Genomic DNA, 19,146 nt, shown 5'->3' on the forward strand with positions numbered 1-19,146 from the left:
AGAAGAGCCCTGCTGGATTAGACCAGTGGTCCATCTAGTCCAGCCTCCTGTCTCACACAGTGGCCCACCAGTTCCTCTGGAGGGCCAGCAACAGGGCAGAGAGGCTGAGACCTTCATAAGAATATCAGAAGTGCCCTGCTGGATTAGACCAGTGGTCCATCTAGTCCAGCCTCCTGTCTCACACAGTGGCCCACCAGTTCCTCTGGAGGGCCAGCAACAGGGCAGAGAGGCTGAGACCTTCATGAGAACATCAGAAGTGCCCTGCTGGATTAGACCAGTGGTCCATCTAGCCCAGCCTCCTGTCTCACACAGTGGCCCACCAGTTCTTCTGGAGGGCCAACAACAGGGCAGAGAGGCTGAGACGTTAATAAGAATATCAGAAGAGCCCCGCTGGATCAGACCAGTGGTCCATCTAGTCCAGCCTCCTGTCTCACACAGTGGCCCACCAGTTCCTCTAGAGGGCCAACAACAGGGCAGAGAGGCTGAGGCCTTCATGAGAACATCAGAAGAGCCCTGCTGGATCAGATCAGTGGTCCATCCAGTCCAGCATCCTGTTTCACACAGTGCCAACCTGTTCATCTGGAGGGCCAACAAACAGGGCATAGAGGCTGTGGCCATCCCTTGATGTCAAGAACATAACAGCATCAGAAGAGTCCAGCTGGATCACACCTTTCTGTCCAGTCAAGGCCACTATGATGCAGCAATACAAGCAAGCTTTCTCCTATCCATATCTATGGTTTGCATGTGCTAGAAAGGGCCTGGATCCAGGCGTGGAATTCTAGCAGGTGCTCCTTTGCATATTAGGCCACACACCCCTGATGTAGCCCATCCTCCAAGAGCTTACAAAAAAGGAGCCTTGTAAGCTCTTGGAGGATGGGCTACATCAGGGAGGTGTGGCATAATATGCAAAGGAGATCCTGCTAGAATCCCACCCCTGCCTGGATCCAAAACATGGTGGAAGTTTCAAAAGGAACAATGACCACATGTACTCCATCTTTCTATGAACACAGTGGAAGACTGAGTGTATCAGCATTGGCTGGCACCAACGGTCGATTAGATTTGTCACTAGAACGGGGGATATCATGGCTTGGTAAACTCTCTGCAGCTGGAAGCGTTGATTGGCATTGGCTTTCCATGATAGGTCGGATCTATAATGAGTTTAGCTCACTGTGTGCTTTTTACATTTGTTCCATATGAACGCGCAGATTGGCGAAGGCATAAGAAGAAAGGCACCTCCTCCCCTTTTCAGGCGCCTTTTTAGCATCCCTTGGTATTCAGGGAACTTTTATTTTATGAGGAGAAGGAGAAGAAGGAGAAGGAGAAGAATAGGAAGAAGGAGGAGGAGGAGAAGGAGAAGAAGAAGGAGGAGGAGGAGAAGAAGAAGGAGAAGGAGATGATGAAGAAGAAGACTGCAGATTTATTTATTTATTGCATCTATATCCCACCTTCTCCTAACAAGCTTAGGGCAGGTAACAACTATTAAAATAAGAGTGTTAAAATCAAAGTACAATAAAATCATTAAAATATTTCAATAGTTCATACAAGAAGAATTGCAGATTTATACCCCGCCCTTCTCTCTGAATCAGAGACTCAGAGCGGCTTACAATCTCCTATATCTCCTCCCCCCACAGCAGACACCCTGTGAGGTGGATGGGACTGAGAGTGCTCTCCCAGAAGCTGCCCTTTCAAGGACAATCTCTGCCAGAGCTATGGCTGACCCAAGGCCATTCCAGCAGCTGCATGTGGAGGAGCGGGGAATCAAACCCGGTTCTCCCAGATAAGAGTCCGCACACTTCACCACTACACCAAACTGGCTCTCTTTAAAATATGTAGTACGGTTCCAGGTTCACTCACCAGGATCCAGATAGCAGGTTTTAATTCTTATTGTGTGCTGCATGTAATGATATTATAACATCTTTTTTAGAACACTATATTTGTACTGGGATGGTTCAAGTGTCAGTGCTGTGGGATGGTGGAATAGTGGTCACTTCCCCGTTATTTTTTAAACGCTAGTTTAAACAATCTTGTTTATTTATATCCCACCCTTTTCTCTGAATCAGAGTCTCAGAGTGGCTCACAATCTCCTTTACCTTCCTCCCCCACAACAGGCACCCTGTGAGAGCTCTGACAGAAGCTGCCCTTTCAAGGACAACTCCTGCGAGAGCTATGGCTGACCCAAGGCCATTCCAGCAGCTGCAGGTGGAGGAGTGGGGAATCAAACCCGGTTCTCCCAGATAAGAGTCTGAACACTTAACCACTACACTAAACTAACTCCTAAGTTTCCTAAGGTTTATAGATGATGCAACCAAGGACTTCTTAGGTGGTCTCCCATCCAAGCGCTAACCAGAACTGAGCCTGCTCAGTTTCCGAGATCTGAAGAGAGTGGGGTAGCCTGGTCCGTCCAGGTCAATGTAGGAGGCTCCTTCCGTATTCTCATTCCCCATCTAGCGAAATAAATGCGATGCTGAGCTATGTTTAAAATAGATCCAAGCGGGCAGCAGTGTTGGTCTGAAGCAGTTGAACACAGCAGGAGTCAAGTCGCACCTTTAAGACCAACCAATTTTTATTCAGAACGTCAGCTTTCGTGTGCTCTTAAGCACACTTCCTCAGACGAGGAATCCAGCACAGTGAGCAGAGCCATACAAAGCTGGTAGGCAGTGGCCCAGAATGCAACATGGTACAGATTTAAGAACCAATGACAGTGAAATCCAAAGGAACTTCAAGAACAAAATGGAGAGAGAAATTGCTGAATTGCAAATTATTATGAAACTTGGAACAAACACCTCCCCAGGACTGAACAGGGATATTGGTTTTTTATCTCATTACAGATGCTAAACCCACTCTCAGTGAGTATAGCTCTACATCCACAGTATTCCAATGTGTTGCTCTTTTAGAATTGTGTATCAGTATACATTATTTGTATTGACATACTCAAAATAGGGATATTGGCCGTATATCTCATTACATATGCTTTATTCACTTTCACTATATTTTATTGTATAACTTTTTCCTATGGCAAACTAGAATTAGGTTTTCATATTAAAAGGTAAATTAGGTGGACAAGAACATCACTCTCCAATGTATTTCTCTTTGAGCTGTATTGACACACTCAAACAGGGACTTTGGTTGCTTATCCCATTACATGTATTGAACCCATCTCCCATTGTCATTGATGGACAATCTCACATTTTGACATACCTCTGTTTTGTTGCTTTCGCATGCTCATGCTACTCAGATCAAAGGTTTGCTCCATTTGTTAATTTGACTATTCCGCCATTGTACCATTTTGCATTGTCAACCACTGCCTACCAGATCATTTTACTTCACTGTCATTGGTTCTTAAATCCGTACCATGTTATGCATAAACATTTTTGTTGCATGAGTCTATTTAGACACAACAAGCATGGGGAGAGCGCGTCTCTGTAAGTTGAGAGGTGCATGTGGCAGGAGTGAGAACGAAACTGAAAATCTCGCCCTCTCCCAAAATAGTGCTCTGTGAAAACCGTGCAGCAGCCATCAAGCGCGGCTGTGAATAGCAGCCCTTTCTGTCCCTTCCTGCTTTCGGTTTGTAACGGAAGGAATCACTGTCTCTTTTGCTCCCTGTGGAGTTAGGAGCCCACAGTTTGCTTTTGTCCACCCAATAATTTGGGTCAAGCTGGAGCGGTGTGGGGTGTGGGCTTCGGGATTCACTGACAGGGAAGAAATTTGCCTTCCCTTCAGTGATGGGAGCCTGCCGTCCCCTGGCACAACTCCAGGGTGAGTTTGTATGCCTCCCTGATCTTTTCTCTCCTCTCCAGTCATGAGCCACCTGGGGAAGGCAGTCAAAATTGGGGAGGCATGCTTAGTTGTTCCTTTTTGGGGGATGCATGCCGACCAAGTATCAAAAAGTAACACGGAGGCGACGATGGCATTATGCTAAAAGTTATAGTGCAGCAAGCAGGCCTCAGAAGGCTGGAGAGCAGCCCACACAAGTGACAATAGCAAAGCAAAATGTGGAAATGTCCTTGCGTCGCTCCGCATCAAACGCCAGAAGGGGGCGACGTTACCACAGCATGAATTTGCAACCATCCGGCTCGCTTGGGCATTTGAAATACAACTTGACAGTGTTAGGGTAAATGAAAGCCATTATTTTTAAAAAATGCAATAATCATAGATTCGTTACCGCTTTGTTCAGGGGTGGGGGGGGGGGTGGGGTCTGGATATTTCCCACCCAAATAGTATTCAACTGAAGGCAGCCGATTTAGAAGAGTTGTGCTGTAAGCTATCCAGGTCAGAGAGCAATGTCAAGTTTTGTGCTTTTCATTCTCCCCGCAATTCATCTCTTTTTGAAAATTGGTTATCAGTGCGGGAGCCTTATATATTCCCTGCTTTTGGAATGTATTTCATGCATGGGGACACTGCTCTGAGATTTATGCAAGCTGAAGACGAAGGCTACCCGAAACCGGATATTATCGATCACTGGTCCAGCTTTGCTCCTTTAAGATGTTTAAGCCTAAAGAGGCCAGAGAAGAATACTGTGGGCTGAGCCACATTTTTGGACTGGCTTGATATATATCTGTTTGTCAAGAGCGACCTGTATTTGTACTGATTACTGAATTGTGTTACGCTGCCTGTTATATTACTTGTATGTAGAATTTGCCTTGTTAGAGTGGGCTTTGTTACTTTATATATATATTGTTTGTTATTACAGTTGTCAAAAATACTTTAGAGCATTGTTAAGTATTCAAGTCTTTTGTTCAAAAGGTCAAGGCAGTCCCCTATGCAAGCACCGGTCGTTTCCAACTCTGGGGTGATGTTGCTTTCACAACGTTTTCGCGGCAGACCTTTTACGGAGTGGTTTGCGATTGCCTTCCCCGGTCATCTACACTTTCCCCCCCAGCAAGCTGGGTCCTCATTTGACCAACCTCGGAAGGGTGGAAGGCTCAGTCAACCTGGAGCCGGCTACCTGAACCCGGCTTCCGCTGGGATCGAACTCAGGTCATGAGCAGAGGGTTCCAACTGCAATACCGCAGCTTTACCACTCTGCGCCATGGGGTTCTCAGTCTTTTGTTACCCTGGGGCTTTTCTTGTACTTTATAGCTACATAATTACCCCAGATCTCCTTTGTTTGTTGATTGCCTAAGATGCCAGATAGTCTAGGGCTGGCCCTGCCTAAAATGGTGCTTGTGAGTGCCACGGCACCTGCTGACACGTTTTCTGGCACCCGCCAAGTGTTTTTAGGAAGAGGGATGGTCCAGGTCAGGTTTTGCCCCAGCAGGGCTTCTGATTGACTACTGAAAATTGGATTGGCAGTGCAGATTTTTAAAAATGTGGCCTTGGCAGTTGCTGCCCACCCCCAGCCCAAGGATTTGCACTGTGTGACTGGAGTCAAGCTGTGGCAGCCGTTTTGCGGCTGGCTCTGCCTCCTGCGGCCGCCATTTTGTTGCCATGTCAGAATTCTAAATATGCCCACAAGTTCAAAAAAGGTCAGGGAACCCTAGTCTGGAGTTTTATTGTATGGAAATGTTCTTCATCAGGTAAAGGAGGAGGAGGAGGAGGAAAAGGAGGAGGAGGAGGAAGAAGAAGAATTGCAGTTTTATACCCCGTCCTTCTCTCTGAATCAGAGACTCAGAGCGGCTTACAATCTCCTTTATCTTCTTCCCTCACAACAGACACCCTGTGAGGTGGGTGGGGCTGAGAGGACTCTCACAGCAGCTGCCCTTTCAAGGACAGCCTCTGTGATAGCTATGGCTAACTCAAGGCCATTCCAGCAGATGCAAGTGGAGAAGGAGAAAAAGAAGAAATTAGATTTATATCCTGCCCTATACTCTGAATCTCAGAGAGAGCAGTCACAATCCCCTTTAGCTTCCTCCCCCCCACAACAGACCCCCTGTGAGGTGGGTGGGGCTGAGAGCCCCAAGGACAACCTCTTCCAGAGCTATGGCTGACCCAAGGCCATTCCAGCAGCTGCAAGTGGAGGAGTGGGGAATCAAACCCGGTTCTCCCAGATAAGAGAGCTCTGGCTGACCCAAAGCCATTCCAGCAGGTGCAAGTGGAGGAGTGGGGAATCAAACCCGGTTCTCCCAGATAAGAGAGCTCTGGCTGACCCAAGGCCATTCCAGCAGGTGCAAGTGGAGGAGTGGGGAATCAAACCTGGTTCTCCCAGACAAGAGAGCTCTGGCTGACCCAAGGCCATTCCAGCAGGTGCAAGTGGAGGAGTGGGGAATCAAACCCGGTTCTCCTAAATAAGAGAGCTATGGCTGACCCAAGGCCATTCCAGCAGCTGCAAGTGGAGGAGTGGGGAATCAAACCCGGTTCTCCCAGATAAGAGAGCTATGGCTGACCCAAGGCCATTCCAGCAGCTGCAAGCGGAGGAGTGGGGAATCAAACCCGGTTCTCCCAGATAAGAGAGCTATGGCTGACCCAAGGTCATTCCAGCAGGTGCAAGCGGAGGAGCGGGGAATCAAACCCGGTTCTCCCAGATAAGAGAGCTATGGCTGACCCAAGGCCATTCCAGCAGGTGCAAGTGGAGGAGTGGGGAATCAAACCCGGTTCTCCTAAATAAGAGAGCTATGGCTGACCCAAGGCCATTCCAGCAGCTGCAAGTGGAGGAGTGGGGAATCAAACCCCGTTCTCCCAGTTAAGAGTCTGCACACTTAACCACTACACCAAACTGGCTCTCTAGTTCTTCAGGGCCTGTAAGGCAGAGATGTTCTGCCAGGATAGCAACGGTTGAAGAGCTGGCACCTTTTCCCCTCCGCCCATCTCCCCCCCCCCTCCCGATGCAGCATCCAGGAATCTGTAACAGAAGAATGTTAATAGGACACCATCAGGGTTTTATAATAGATTTTATTTAATTGATTTTATTGGTTTTCATATGATTGTATTTATTACAGCCTCCTTGAGCCTGTTAGGGGAGGACAGGATATAAATGAAATAAAATAAATAAATAAATTATCCCAGAGCCTCGTGGCGCGGAGTGTTAAAGCTGCAGCACCGCAGTCCTAAGCTCTGCTCACGACCTGAGTTTGATCCCGGCGGAAGCTGGGTTCAGGTAGCCGGCTGAAGGTTGACTCAGCCTTCCATTCTTCTGAGGTCGGTAAAATTACCCAGCTTGCTGGGGGTGGGGGGAAGTGTAGATGACTGGGGAAGGCAATGGCAAACCACCCTATAAAAAGTCCGTCGTGAAAATCACAGCTGTTGCCATTGATAAGGTTTCTTTGCCATCTTTTCAGGTTTTGTTTAGGGGATTCTCCCCCCACCCCGCCCCCGGCAAGCTTAACTCCGCCTGAGCACTTCTTGAATCGAGTCTTAATACGTATTCCTTAACCACGTACCAAGAAAATCTTGTGTGATCCCTCCCTCCCAGAACAAACAACGGTTATTTACTTTCATTTATGGCTGGCCTTAGCCTGCGGGCTCAGCACAGACAAGCGCTTAACGGAGAGCATACGTCTGCTTCTGCATTTCCTTCTTCCGGAAGGGGAAATTGGGTATGCTTTCATGTGATTACCAAGCCGGGGAACTTATGAAAGTCACAACTCCAGCCAGGCATTATGCAAAAACCCCCGCGCTGCCAGAAGTGTGTGAACCGTTGGCTGCTTCGGATCTCACAGCACAAACAAAGATGGAGCAAGAACCGGAGAGGGAACCCAGACGCATACGGGAAGGGTACCTCGTGAAGAAGGTATGTGGGGACCTTAGAATTGCCAAGGGGAGGGACGGTCGCTCAGTGGTAGAGCATCTGCTTGGGAAGCAGAAGGTCTCAGGTTCAATCCCTGGCATCTCCAACTAAAAAGGGTCTAGGCAGTAGGTGATGGAGATGGAGGGATGGTGGCTCAGTGGTAAGAGCATCTGCTTGGGAAGCAGAAGGTCCCAGGTTCAATCCCCGGCATCTCCCAAAAAGGGTCCAGGCAAATAGGTGTGAAAAACCTCAGCTTGAGACCCTGGAGAGCTGCTGCCAGTCTGAGAAGACAATACTGACTTTGATGGACCAGGGGTCTGATTCAGTAGAAGGCAGCTTCATATGTTCAAGTCCTCGCTGGCTATCAGCAGGGGAGAGGGGAAGTAAGGTTACCAGATCCAGCTTGGGAAATTCCTAGAGATTGGAAGAATGGAATCTAGAGAGGACCTCAGTGCTCTACAGGGTCATAGAGTTGACCCGCTAGTCTTAAAGCACCCATTCTCTCCGGGGGAACGAATCTCTGTAAGTCTGGAGCAGTGGTCCCTCTAAGCCAGGGGTATAAAACATGCAGTTCGGGGGCTGAATCAGGTCCCCGGAGGGCTCCGATCAGCAGGATTGGATCAACGTGTTTTCTGAGGGGGGGGCAACATTTAAAAAATGGCGCCCCCTTATGGGCCATTCTATCTTATGGTCCCATAGAATATAATGGACTCCATACCCAATTTGGTGCCCCCCCTCCATCGGTGCCCGGGGCAAGCACCCCCCTCTCTCCCTTCTTAGATCCGGCCCTACCTATCAGGCTCCCAAGCAACTGGCTGTCGTCTGCTTCCTTCTCCCTCTCTCTTGCTTCCTTCTGCATCACAGCTTGCTTTGCCAGGCTTGCTCAATCGCACAGCAGAGCTACAGAGTAAAACCTCTATTTTCTCCATTGGTTGAGGCTCCTCCCTTGGGGAGGAATAACTTGCTTTGTCAGGCTCTCTCAATTGTGCAGCAGAGCTACTGAGCCACGCCTCTCTTCCTTCTATTGGCTGAGGCTCCCCCCCTAGTTCCCTGGGGAAGGAAGGAAAGAGCCAGAGCTTCCTTTGCCCAGTTCCCTGGATTACAAGGGAGAAATACAAAGAAAGCACCTTTAAGACCAACGAGTGCTAACGTTTTAAGTGCGTTTTAAGGTGTTTTTTTTTTTTAAAAAAAATACCTTGTGTTTGTGTCCTTTATAAAATTTATATCTTTGCTGTCTAATCTTAAATAGGTACACATGTAGTCTGGACCTACATTGCCTGGCCCAACAATGTCTCATTCATGTCAGATTTGGCCCTTGTAAGAAACGAATTCGACACCCTGAGGGTTTCCGAGGCAAGAGACGAACGGCGTTGGTTTGCCATTGCCTGCCCTCTGCACATGGTCGGATTAACAGGTCTTCACGCCTTGAAGAGCCCCGGGCCAGCTTCCCCCCAAGTTTCCCCCTCTGCTTGCAGCCCTCCTAGCCTGCACAAGCAGCCCACAACTGAGCTGCTCTTTGCCCGACTGACCAGGTGTGGGTACTGCTGGCATCGTTGCCGAGTTTGCCTCTCTCTGCCTCTCCCCCACAGCTTAGCAAAAGGGGCTTTTGAGAAGGTGCCTGAAGGCTGCAGCGAGGGCCATGGGCAGTGGGGCGGGGGCTCAGACTCTGAGGTAATTTTGTGCGGGGGGGCCCCTGAGATTTTGACTGCCTAAGGGCCTCCCCAGGGTTTAATCCGGCACTGTGCTTTGCGGAGCAACGCTGGACTTCCCGTCGCAATGTTTTGTTTTATTCAATGGCCCAAACCTGGTGGAATCAGCTCTCTGTTGAGATCCGGGCCCTACCTGGCTTATTAGCCTTCCGTAGGGCCTGTAAAACGGAGCTGTCCCGCCAGGCTTTTAGCTGAGGCTGCAGGCATCTATTTTTGGATCTGGTTGGCCTCCCTGGCCAGTACTGGGAGCCAGTCTGGTGTAGTGGTTAAGTGTGCGGACTCTTATCTGGGAGACCCAGGTTTGATTCCCCACTCCGCCACTTGCACCTGCTAGCATGGCCTTGGGTCAGCCATAACTATCACAGAGGTTGTCCTTGAAAGGGCAGCTGCTGTGAGAGCCCTCTCCAGCCCCACCCACCTCACAGGGTGTCTGTTGTGGGGGGGAGGAAGGTAAAGGAGATTGTGAGCCGCTCTGAGACTCTTCGGAGTGGAGGGCGGGATATAAATCCAATATCTTCTATCTTCTTCACTGTCATCTGTGCTAGGAATTGGAATAAAAACTGCCATCTCTATGAGATATCATGATGTGAGATGGCTAGGCTGGGCAATATGTGATGTCATGGTAATCGGAGTGCTGTTGAGTTGTCTGTTTTAAAATGCTTTTATTGCATTTTATTGTTTTATTATGTGTTGTACTCCGCCCTGAGCCTACGAAAATAAATTAAATAAAAATAAAATTTATTTATTATATTTATATCCCGCCCTCTCCTAACAGGCTCAGGACGGCTAGCAGCAGTTAAAATACATAAAGTTAAAATTAGAAATACAATAAAATCATTTCAAACGCTTACAGTGACGCTTACGCTTACAGTTGCAGTCCTTAAAATCCAAGATGGCGTCCAAAGTCTTGCTTTGTATTTAGCGCTACGTGCATTTGTGATGTTAAATATCGTTTGGCGCCCATGTTCCCTCTAAGTTGTGGACTCTTGTGAGCAACAATTCTACTTTGTGAACTACTGGCGTTGAAGTTACGAGCTACTGGCATTAAAGTTGTGAGCCACTGCATAAATTAGTGCGCTCTGGGGCCATTTTTCCTGAGCTGAGACAAAGATGTGTCAGCTGGAAGCTAAAAAACTGTGAGCTAGCTCACACTAACTCAGCTTAGAGGGAACACTGGTTGGCACTCTATATTTATACTGGGATGGGTTCCGATATCAGTGCTGTGGAGTGGTGGTCACTTCCTATTAAACAGGGGTGGAATTTTAGCAGGATCTCCTTTGCATATTAGGCCACAAACCCCTGATGTAGTCAATCCTCCAAGAGCTTACAAAAAAGAGCCTTGTAAGCTCTTGGGGGATTGGCTACATCAGGGGTGCGTGGCCTAATATGCAAAGGAGCTCCTGCTAGAATTCCACCCTTGCCTTTAGGTATTAAAAGCCAATTTGAACAGTTCTGTTTTACAAGCCCTGCGGAACTGTGGCAAGTCCCGCAGGGCCCTGATGTTTAGGGGGAGAGTGTTCCGCAGGGCAGGGGCTGCTACCAAAAAGGCTCTGGCTCTGGTGGTAGACAGCAGAGTGTCTTTTGGCCCAGGGATCATGAGGAGATTTTGGGAACTTGATCGTAGTGCTCTCTGGGGCTCGTATGGGGAAAGGTGGTCCCGGACGTAGACAGGTCCCTGGCATATAAGGCATTAAAGGTCCCAGTTAAGGCAGAGGTTCAGAGATGGTTTGCCATTGCCTGCCTCTGCATAACAACTTTAGACTTCCTTGGTGGTCTCCCACTGAAGCACTAACCAGGGCCAACCCTCTTTCCAAGGTCGGACATTATCAGACTACCCTGGGCCATTCAAATCAGGGCAAAGTTACACCCTTCTAAGTCCACTGAAATCAATGGGCATGGACGGGTGCAACTCCAGTTAGAAGGGCGCTACAGACATCCTGGTGAAAAATCTCCATATCTGCATGGAGCAATTTGTTCCCACAGGAAGGGAAGTTCGAGGTTCTGGATCATGACATAAGAACATAAGAGAAGCCATGTTGGATCAGGCCAATGGCCCATGCAGTCCAACACTCTGTGTCACACAGTGGCCAAAAACACACAAACCCCTCAGGTGTCATCAGGAGGTCCACCAGTGGGGCCAGGACACTAGAAGTCCTCACACTGTTGTCCCTCCCAAGCACTAAGAATACAGAACATCACTTGCCCCAGACAGAGAGTTCCAACAACATGCTGTGGCTAATGGACCTCTGCTCCATATGACACTTATGACAACTGGATAAAGGAATCCAGATTAGAGCAAATTGATAGCCTTGATGAGAACCTTTTTTTTAAAAAAAGTGCAACCTAGTTGAAATGGAACCAAGTAACAATGTGTTTATAGGGTGTTCAAGAAGTGCCCTCCCCACAACAGAGACTGAACAGGGCATGAGAGGAACCAAAAACACTCTTGGCTTGTGTTCATAACGTAACTGCCACCAAAGTTTCACTGGGAGGGGGAATTCCGTGCCTCTCCGCAGCAACAAACGGATTGGATTGTGGGACGGTCACTTGGTATTTTTCTCGAAGTTGGAAGGACTTAAGACACTGTGGGGTTCTCTTTTGTGTGGTGCACACATGGTTCGGGCACAGTTTGCGAGCTCGAACATCAGCAGTATGGTTCCGAATGTTCAGCTGTTGAGGGAAATTATTACAGGGCAGGCATGCGGTGTAACCGACTCAAAGGAAAAGAGAAGTAGCAAATAGGGAAGTGACAGGGAGGGTAGTATTTTGGGGGGGTTTTACATATTTTCTTCCTCTTAAAAAAACCCAAACAGTATTATTTGATTAACAAGATTGGGGGTTCCCAGTGTTTTTGAGACTGTGGGCACATTTCAAATTCTGACATGGGGGATGGGTGAACATACGAGAAGCCATGTTGGATCAGGCCCATGGCCCATCCAGTCCAACACTCTGTGTCACAAAGTGGCCAAAAAACCCAGGAACCATCAGGAGGTCCACTAGGGAACCAGGACACTAGAAGCCCTCCCACTGTGCCCCCCCCTAAGCACCCAGAATACAGAGCATCACTGCCCCAGACAGAGAGTTCCAACAGTACGCTGTGGCTAACAGCTCCATGTGTTCATCCAATCCCCTCTTGAAGCCGTCTATGCTTGTAGCTGCCACCACCACCTGTGACAGTGAATTCCACGTTAATCACCCTTTGGGTGAAGAACTACTTCCTAATAGGAACGTACATTTTGTGCCACCACAAAATGGTCACTTGGGAAGTCCAAGTGCAGGGAGGCTACTAAATTTTAAAAATACGCCGGAAAAGAAGAGTCGCAGAGTGAGAGAATAAAACCGGCACTGGAGTGGCCGCTGTCCCTGGAATATTGTTTTAATCTTTGCAGCGAATCAGATCTCAAATGGGCAATCACCTTGCCCTGCCCACTTTCTGAAAAAAACTTGGGGGGGGGGCACCCGGGAAGGTATCAGTTGGTGCCCCAGGCCTCACAATGGGAATCCCTGAACAAGAACTTATTTTTTGGCTTTGGTGTTTGATCAAGTGGAAGAATTTGCTGTCGCTCAAACGAGACTTGTACTTGGATCCAGATGCTATGAGGCCAACGCTGCAACGCTGCCCGTTTCATAGGGTTGTCGAAAAAAATATACAGTTAGTGGCATACTTCTCATATAGCCGTGAATATAAGCCAGGCATTTACCATGCCATGCCAATTCCTGCATAATATCATCACATTCACAAGAGCCAATTTGGTGTAGTGGTTAAAAATGCAAACTCATATCTGGGAGAACTGAGTTTTGTTCCCCCCCTCCCCCTCCTGCACTTGCAGCTGCTGGAGTAATCTTGGGTCAGTCGGACTCATAACTCTCTCAGAGCTGTTCTGCTCAAGAGCCATTTCTGTCAGAGCTCTCTCAGCTCCACCTACCTCACAGGGTGTCTGTTGTGGGGAGGGGAAGGGGAAGGAGATTGTGAGCCGCTCTGAGACTCCAAGTGAAGGGAGGAGTATGTCCACCACCACTACCTCCTTCTCCTCCTCCCGTTCCTCCTTCTCCTCCTCCCCCTCCTCCTCCTCCTTCTTCTTCCACCAATCCATACCCAAGGTTGCTAAATTCCCTATGGGTATCTAGATTTTAGTGACCGTTACAACAGAGATCCAAGTGGGCAGCCGTGTTGGTCTGAAGCAGTAGAACAAAGTAGGAGTCGAGTGCACCTTTAAGACCAACATAGGTCTTCCTCAGGGTAAGCTGCCGTATGATCAGGGCTTTTTTTGTAGCAGTAACTCCTTTATGTATTAGGCCACATGCCCTGATGTAGCGAATCCTCCATGAGCTTACAGGGCTCTTCTTACAGGGCCTACTGTGAGCTCCAGGAGGATTGGCTGCATCAGGGGGGCGTGGCCTAAGAGGCAAAGGAGCTTCTGTTAGAATTCCACCCCGGCTTACAGGGCTCTTAGTACGGGGCCTACTGTAAGCTCCAGGAGGATTGGCTGCATCAGGGGGCGTGGCCTAAGATGCAAAGGAGCTTCTGTTAGAATTCCACCCCGGCTTACAGGGCTCTTAGTACAGGGCCTACTGTAAGCTCCAGGAGGATTGGCTACATCAGGGGGGTGTGGCCTAAGAGGCAAAGGAGCTTCTGTTAGAACTCCACCCCGGCTTACAGGGCTCTTAGTACAGGGCCTTCTGTAAGCTCCAGGAGGATTGGCTACATCAGAGGGTGTGGCTAGACAAAGGAAAAAGCCCTGTATATTATTATTATTTGTTTAGAAGGTACTGAACGGAACCTTCTTAGCAGAATTCTGTAAATTCAACAGGGAACAAGTCCTCTTCGATCTTCACGTAGCCATGAATGCCATGATAATATGCAGCCGCTGGAATTGTGTATTCGGAGTTTTCTGACATATTCATGGCTATATGAGATATAGGTCACCAGGGCATTTTTTTGTAGCAGGACCTCCTTTTCATATTAGGCCACAGACCCCGATGTAGCCAATCCTCCCGGAGCTTACAGTTGGCCCTGACCTTCGAGCCCTGTAAACTCCAGGAGGATTGGCTACATCAGGAGGGTGTGGCCTAAGATGCAAAGGCGTTCCTGCTACAAAAAAAGCCCTGTAGGCCACAAATAGTATATTTTGCACAATTTGCAAATTGAGGACACGTTGTGAATGTAAGTTGAACAATATATTACACAGTGTTTGTTTGCTTGTTTGCACAGTTTTGTTTGGGGCTGTAGTGGTTGTGCGGACGCTTATCTGGGAGAACCGGGTTTGATTCCCCACTCTTCCACTTGCACCTGCTGGAATGGCCTTGGGTTAGCCAGAGATATTGCAGGAGTTGTCTTTGAAAGCGCAGCTGCTGGGAGAGCCCTCTCAGCCCCACGCACCTCACAGGGTGTCTGTTGTGGGGGGAGAAGATATAGGAGATTGTAGACCGCTCTGAGATTCTGTCCTTGAAAGGGCAGCTTCTGTGAGAGCTCTCTCAGCCCCACGCACCTCACAGGGTGTCTGTTGTGGGGGGAGAAGATATAGGAGATCGTAAGCCCCTCTGAGTCTCTGACTCAGGGAGAAGGGCGGGGTATAAATCTGCAATTCTTCTTTCATAGGGTTGCCAGCTGTGGATTGGGGAATTCCTAGAGATTTTAGGGGTGCAGCCTAAAGATGCAAGGTGTGGGGAGGGGGGGGGGAACGGCATCCAGCTGCAATATCGTGGCACTCCATCATTAGTTGCAAAGTATTAACCAGGGGTCATTTTGTAGAAGAATAGGTAGTGGAGCTCATTAGCATAACTCATTAGCGTATGCCGCCTCTCCACTGGCCAAAAGCAACTCAATGCAAGAAAGGAGAGCCCCGGGCGAGTGAGGCCTGCTTGGGCTGGTTAGAGATCCAGCCAGCCCAAGCAGGCCTTACTCACCTGGGGCTCTCCTTACCCCCCCCCCCAGTCAAAAGGCCAGTAAAAGGCTGCCCACTGCCCCAAATCACATAAAAAGTAGAGAAAGAGTGGTGTGGGCTTCTCCAGGGGTTAATGAGGGCTGCTGGGGGCATGGCAAAGCCCCTGGTGGCTGGCTGCCTGCTCTTCTAATCCAGGGATTGTTATGCAGCTGCACCTGCTATTCGAGGGACAAGGTAGGAGGGGAGGAGGAGGGGGAATCCTCAGAAAGGTTCAGGAGCTGTGCTCCTGTGAGCTCCTGCTGAATCTTGAGGCCTGTTTGGCAGTAGTGCCCAAGGAAAAGAGACATTGCTGAATTATGAAATCCTCTCTCGGAGAATACGAAATAGCGACCAACCCTGTAGCTTGTGTTACAGTATGTGACACCGTGACATTAGTCACAAACTGTCTCATGCGACTGCAAACTAGAAGAGAGGTAATTCACATCAGGGATGATGCATATTTCCGGGCCTCGGATTCAGCAGGAGGTCACCGGAGTGCAGCTCCTGAACCGTTCTGAGGGTTCGCCCTCCTCCTCCCCACCTAACCTTGTCCCTTGAATAGGAGGTGCAGCTGCATAACAATCCCTGGATTAGGAGAACAGGCAGCCAGTCATCCACCAGGGGCTCTGCCACACCCCCAGCAGCCCTCATTAGCCCCTGGAGAAGCCCACACCACCCTTTCTCCACTTCTTATGTGATTTTGGGCGGTAGGTGGCTTCCTGGCCTATTGACTGTGGGGGGGGGAGTGGCCCAGGAGAGCCCCAAGTGAGTGAGGCCTTCTTGGGCTTACTGGATCTCTAGCCATCCCAAGCAGGACTCACTCGCCCAGGGCTCTCCTTTCTTGCATCGGGTTGATTTTGGCTCCATCTTTTTTTCTACAAAACAACCCCTGCGTATTTCACAGCTTGCGTCCAGAAGGCGAAATCGCCATGTTCGGCAACTGCTGATGTCCAATCGGTTCAGACATCTGCAGGCCTTTTTTGGACAGCTGCTCAAAGCCCACGGGGTGTAGGTTGTCGGACTAAGATCTAGGTTCAAATCCTCGCTTAGGCACGGAGGCTCGCTGGGTGGCTGTGGGCCAGTCACACACTCTCGGCCTAACCTACCATGCAGGGTTGTGGTGCGTGAGGATAAAACGGAAGGAAGGAGAATTATGTCAGCCGCTTTGAGTCCCCGTTGGAGAGAAAGGTGCGATACAGCTGAAATAAATAAAATGTGCAGCTGCGATAGTGGAGTTCCGCTTCCTTGTTGTGGCACTTGAGAGATAATCCCCCCCACAGTCTCTGCTAGCTGGGTTAGTCAATTAAATTAGATGAGTGGGGAACTGGGAAATGCATCCTATAAGGCTCTGCAAAATATGTGAAATAACTGATAAGAGCTCAAATCTTCTTCGAACCTATGAAGCTGCCTTCTACTGAATCGGACCCCTCTTGGTCCATCAAAGTCAATATTGTCTACTCAGACTGGCAGCGGCTCTCCAGGGTCTTGAGCGGAGGTTTTTCACGCCTACTGGCCTGGACCCTTTTGAGTTCACCACCTCCCGATATGATCGCCATCTTCAAGTACTTGAAGGGCTGTCATCTAGAAGATGGGGTGGAATTGTTTTCTGTGGCCACAGAAGGTAGGACCAGAACCAAGGGGTTGAAATTAAATCAGAAGAGTTTCCGGCTCAACATTAGGAAGAACTTCCTGACCGTTAGAGCAGTTCCTCAGTGGAACAGGCTTCCTCGGGAGGTGGTGGGCTCTCCTTCCTTGGAGGTTTTTCAACAGAGGCTAGATGGCCATCGGACAGCAATGAGGATCCTGTGAATTTAGGGGGAGGGGTTTGTGAGTTTAGAGCGGTTCCTCAGTGGAACAGGCTTCCTCGGGAGGTGGTGGGCTCTCCTTCCTTGGAGGTTTTTCAACAGAGGCTAGATGGCCATCGGACAGCAATGAGGATCCTGTGAATTTAGGGGGAGGTGTTTGTGAGTTCTCAGCATTGTGCAGGGGGTTGGACTAGGTGACCCTGGAGGTCCCTTCCAACGCAGGAGGGGGTGGGCTCTCCTTCCTCCTCACAGGGTGTCTGTTGTGCAGGGAGAAGATATAGGAGATTGTGAGCCGCTCTGGGACTCTGATTCAGAGAGAAGGGTGGGGTATAAATCTGCAGTCTTCTTCTTGCCACCTTCTAGGCATGGAGCAGCAGTCACTGGGTGTGTGTATGTGGGAAGGTGTTTGTGAAGTTCCTGCATTGTGCAGGGGGTTGGACTAGATGACCCTGGGGATCCCTTCCGTGATTCTATGCAATGTTCTTCACTGTCCTCCCTTGGCTGCACCCCAAATCTCCAGGAATTTGCTAACCTGGAGCTGGCAACCCTACGCCCCCCCCATTCCCCATTGGTGGTCAGGGGAGACTTGGCCACCCGCCTAATTCATACGTAAGTGCTAAGTCACTAGTATAAATAATTCGTAGTAAAGGTCATGTCGTTTACCAAAAAGGAAATGTATGGTGGCCCTCTGCCCACAAAGGGCGGGTGTGCATATTAATCGTGAGCATAGCGGCTGTGTCTTGTGGTTTCCTTTCTCCAGTTCTTAGTTCACAAGGGGAGAGTTAAAGACTTAACCCATGGGAAACCGTGCCGGTTGCTTTCGAAGACCAGATGATCCTGGGGTTTTGATTCAAAACACAAGCTTGATTATTTCGAAATATCGATGCTTGGCACATGCTGGCTATCAAATAAAACAAGCAGAATATTTTAACAGCAGAGAGAGTCAAGAAGTTGATTCGAGCCCCATAGCACCATATAGACCAAGGCTTTTTTTGTAGCAGGAACGCCTTTGCATATTAGGCCACACCCCCTTGATGCAGCCAATCCTCCAAGAGCTTACGGTAGGCCCTGTAAGAAGAGCCCTGTTAGAGACCGACAACATGTGATGAAGGAAGCTTTTGACTCTACCAGAATCGAATCTGCATCCTCTACTGAATCTTCTATCGCAGACTAATATGGTTACCCTCTGAACATGTCTTCATGGAGAGGATCAAACGTCTTAGAATCACAGAATCATAGAGTTGGAAGGGACCTCCAGGGTCATCTAGTCCAACCCCCTGCACAATGCAGGAAACTCACAAACACCTCCCCCTAAATTCACAGGATCTTCATTGCTGTCAGGTGGCCATCTAGCCTCTGTTTGAAAACCTCCAAGGAAGGAGAGCCCACCACCTCCTGCGTTGGAAGGGACCTCCAGGGTCATCTAGTCCAACCCCCTGCACAATGCAGGAAACTCAGAAGGACCTCCCCCCCATGCCCCTTATGACACCTGCTCCATGCCCAGAAGATGGCAAAAAGTAATACTACTACTAACAATAAATTTTAAAAAACCTCCAGGATGCCTGGCAAAACTGGCCTGGAGAAAAATTGCTGACCGACCCCAAAGTGGCAATCAGCATTTCCCCGGGTGTGTAAGAAAGGGCCACGAGAACTAAGCGCTGATGCAACCCTTCCTGCCCTCCTTCCTATGAACTGCCCGAGTTCGCAGAGTCAGCATTGCTGTCAGACGGCCATCTAACCTCAGCTTCAAAAACCTCCAAGGAAGGAGAGCCCACCACCTCCCAAGGAGGAAGCCTGTTCCAATGAGGAACCACTCTTTACTCACAAACACCTCCCCCCTAAATTCACAGGATCTTCATCGCTGTCAGATGGCAATCTAGCCTCTGTTGAAAAACCTCCAAGGAAGGAGAGCTCACCCCCTCCTGAGTTGAAAGGAACCTCCAGGGTCATCTAGCCCAACCCCCTGCACAATGCAGGAAACGCACAAACACCTCCCCCTAAATTCACAGGATCTTCATTGCTGTCAGATGGCCATCTAGCCTCTG

General features: G+C 49.1%; 1 protein-coding gene across 2 annotated transcripts in view; it reads left to right on the forward strand.

Annotated features, from left to right (window-relative positions):
• The first annotated feature begins 7,541 nt into the window (after positions 1 to 7,541).
• The window catches only part of PLEK (pleckstrin), a 29,101-nt gene continuing 17,496 nt past the window's right edge, over positions 7,542 to 19,146 (forward strand). For both annotated transcript variants that reach the window (XM_060257622.1, XM_060257629.1), the window contains exon 1: positions 7,542 to 7,666. In XM_060257622.1, coding sequence (XP_060113605.1) covers positions 7,607 to 7,666 — 60 coding nt within the window. In that variant the 5' untranslated portion in view covers positions 7,542 to 7,606. The remainder of the gene's footprint in view (positions 7,667 to 19,146) is intronic.

This window comes from Heteronotia binoei, chromosome 1, assembly GCF_032191835.1.
Source record: "Heteronotia binoei isolate CCM8104 ecotype False Entrance Well chromosome 1, APGP_CSIRO_Hbin_v1, whole genome shotgun sequence".
NCBI lineage: Eukaryota > Metazoa > Chordata > Lepidosauria > Squamata > Gekkonidae > Heteronotia > Heteronotia binoei.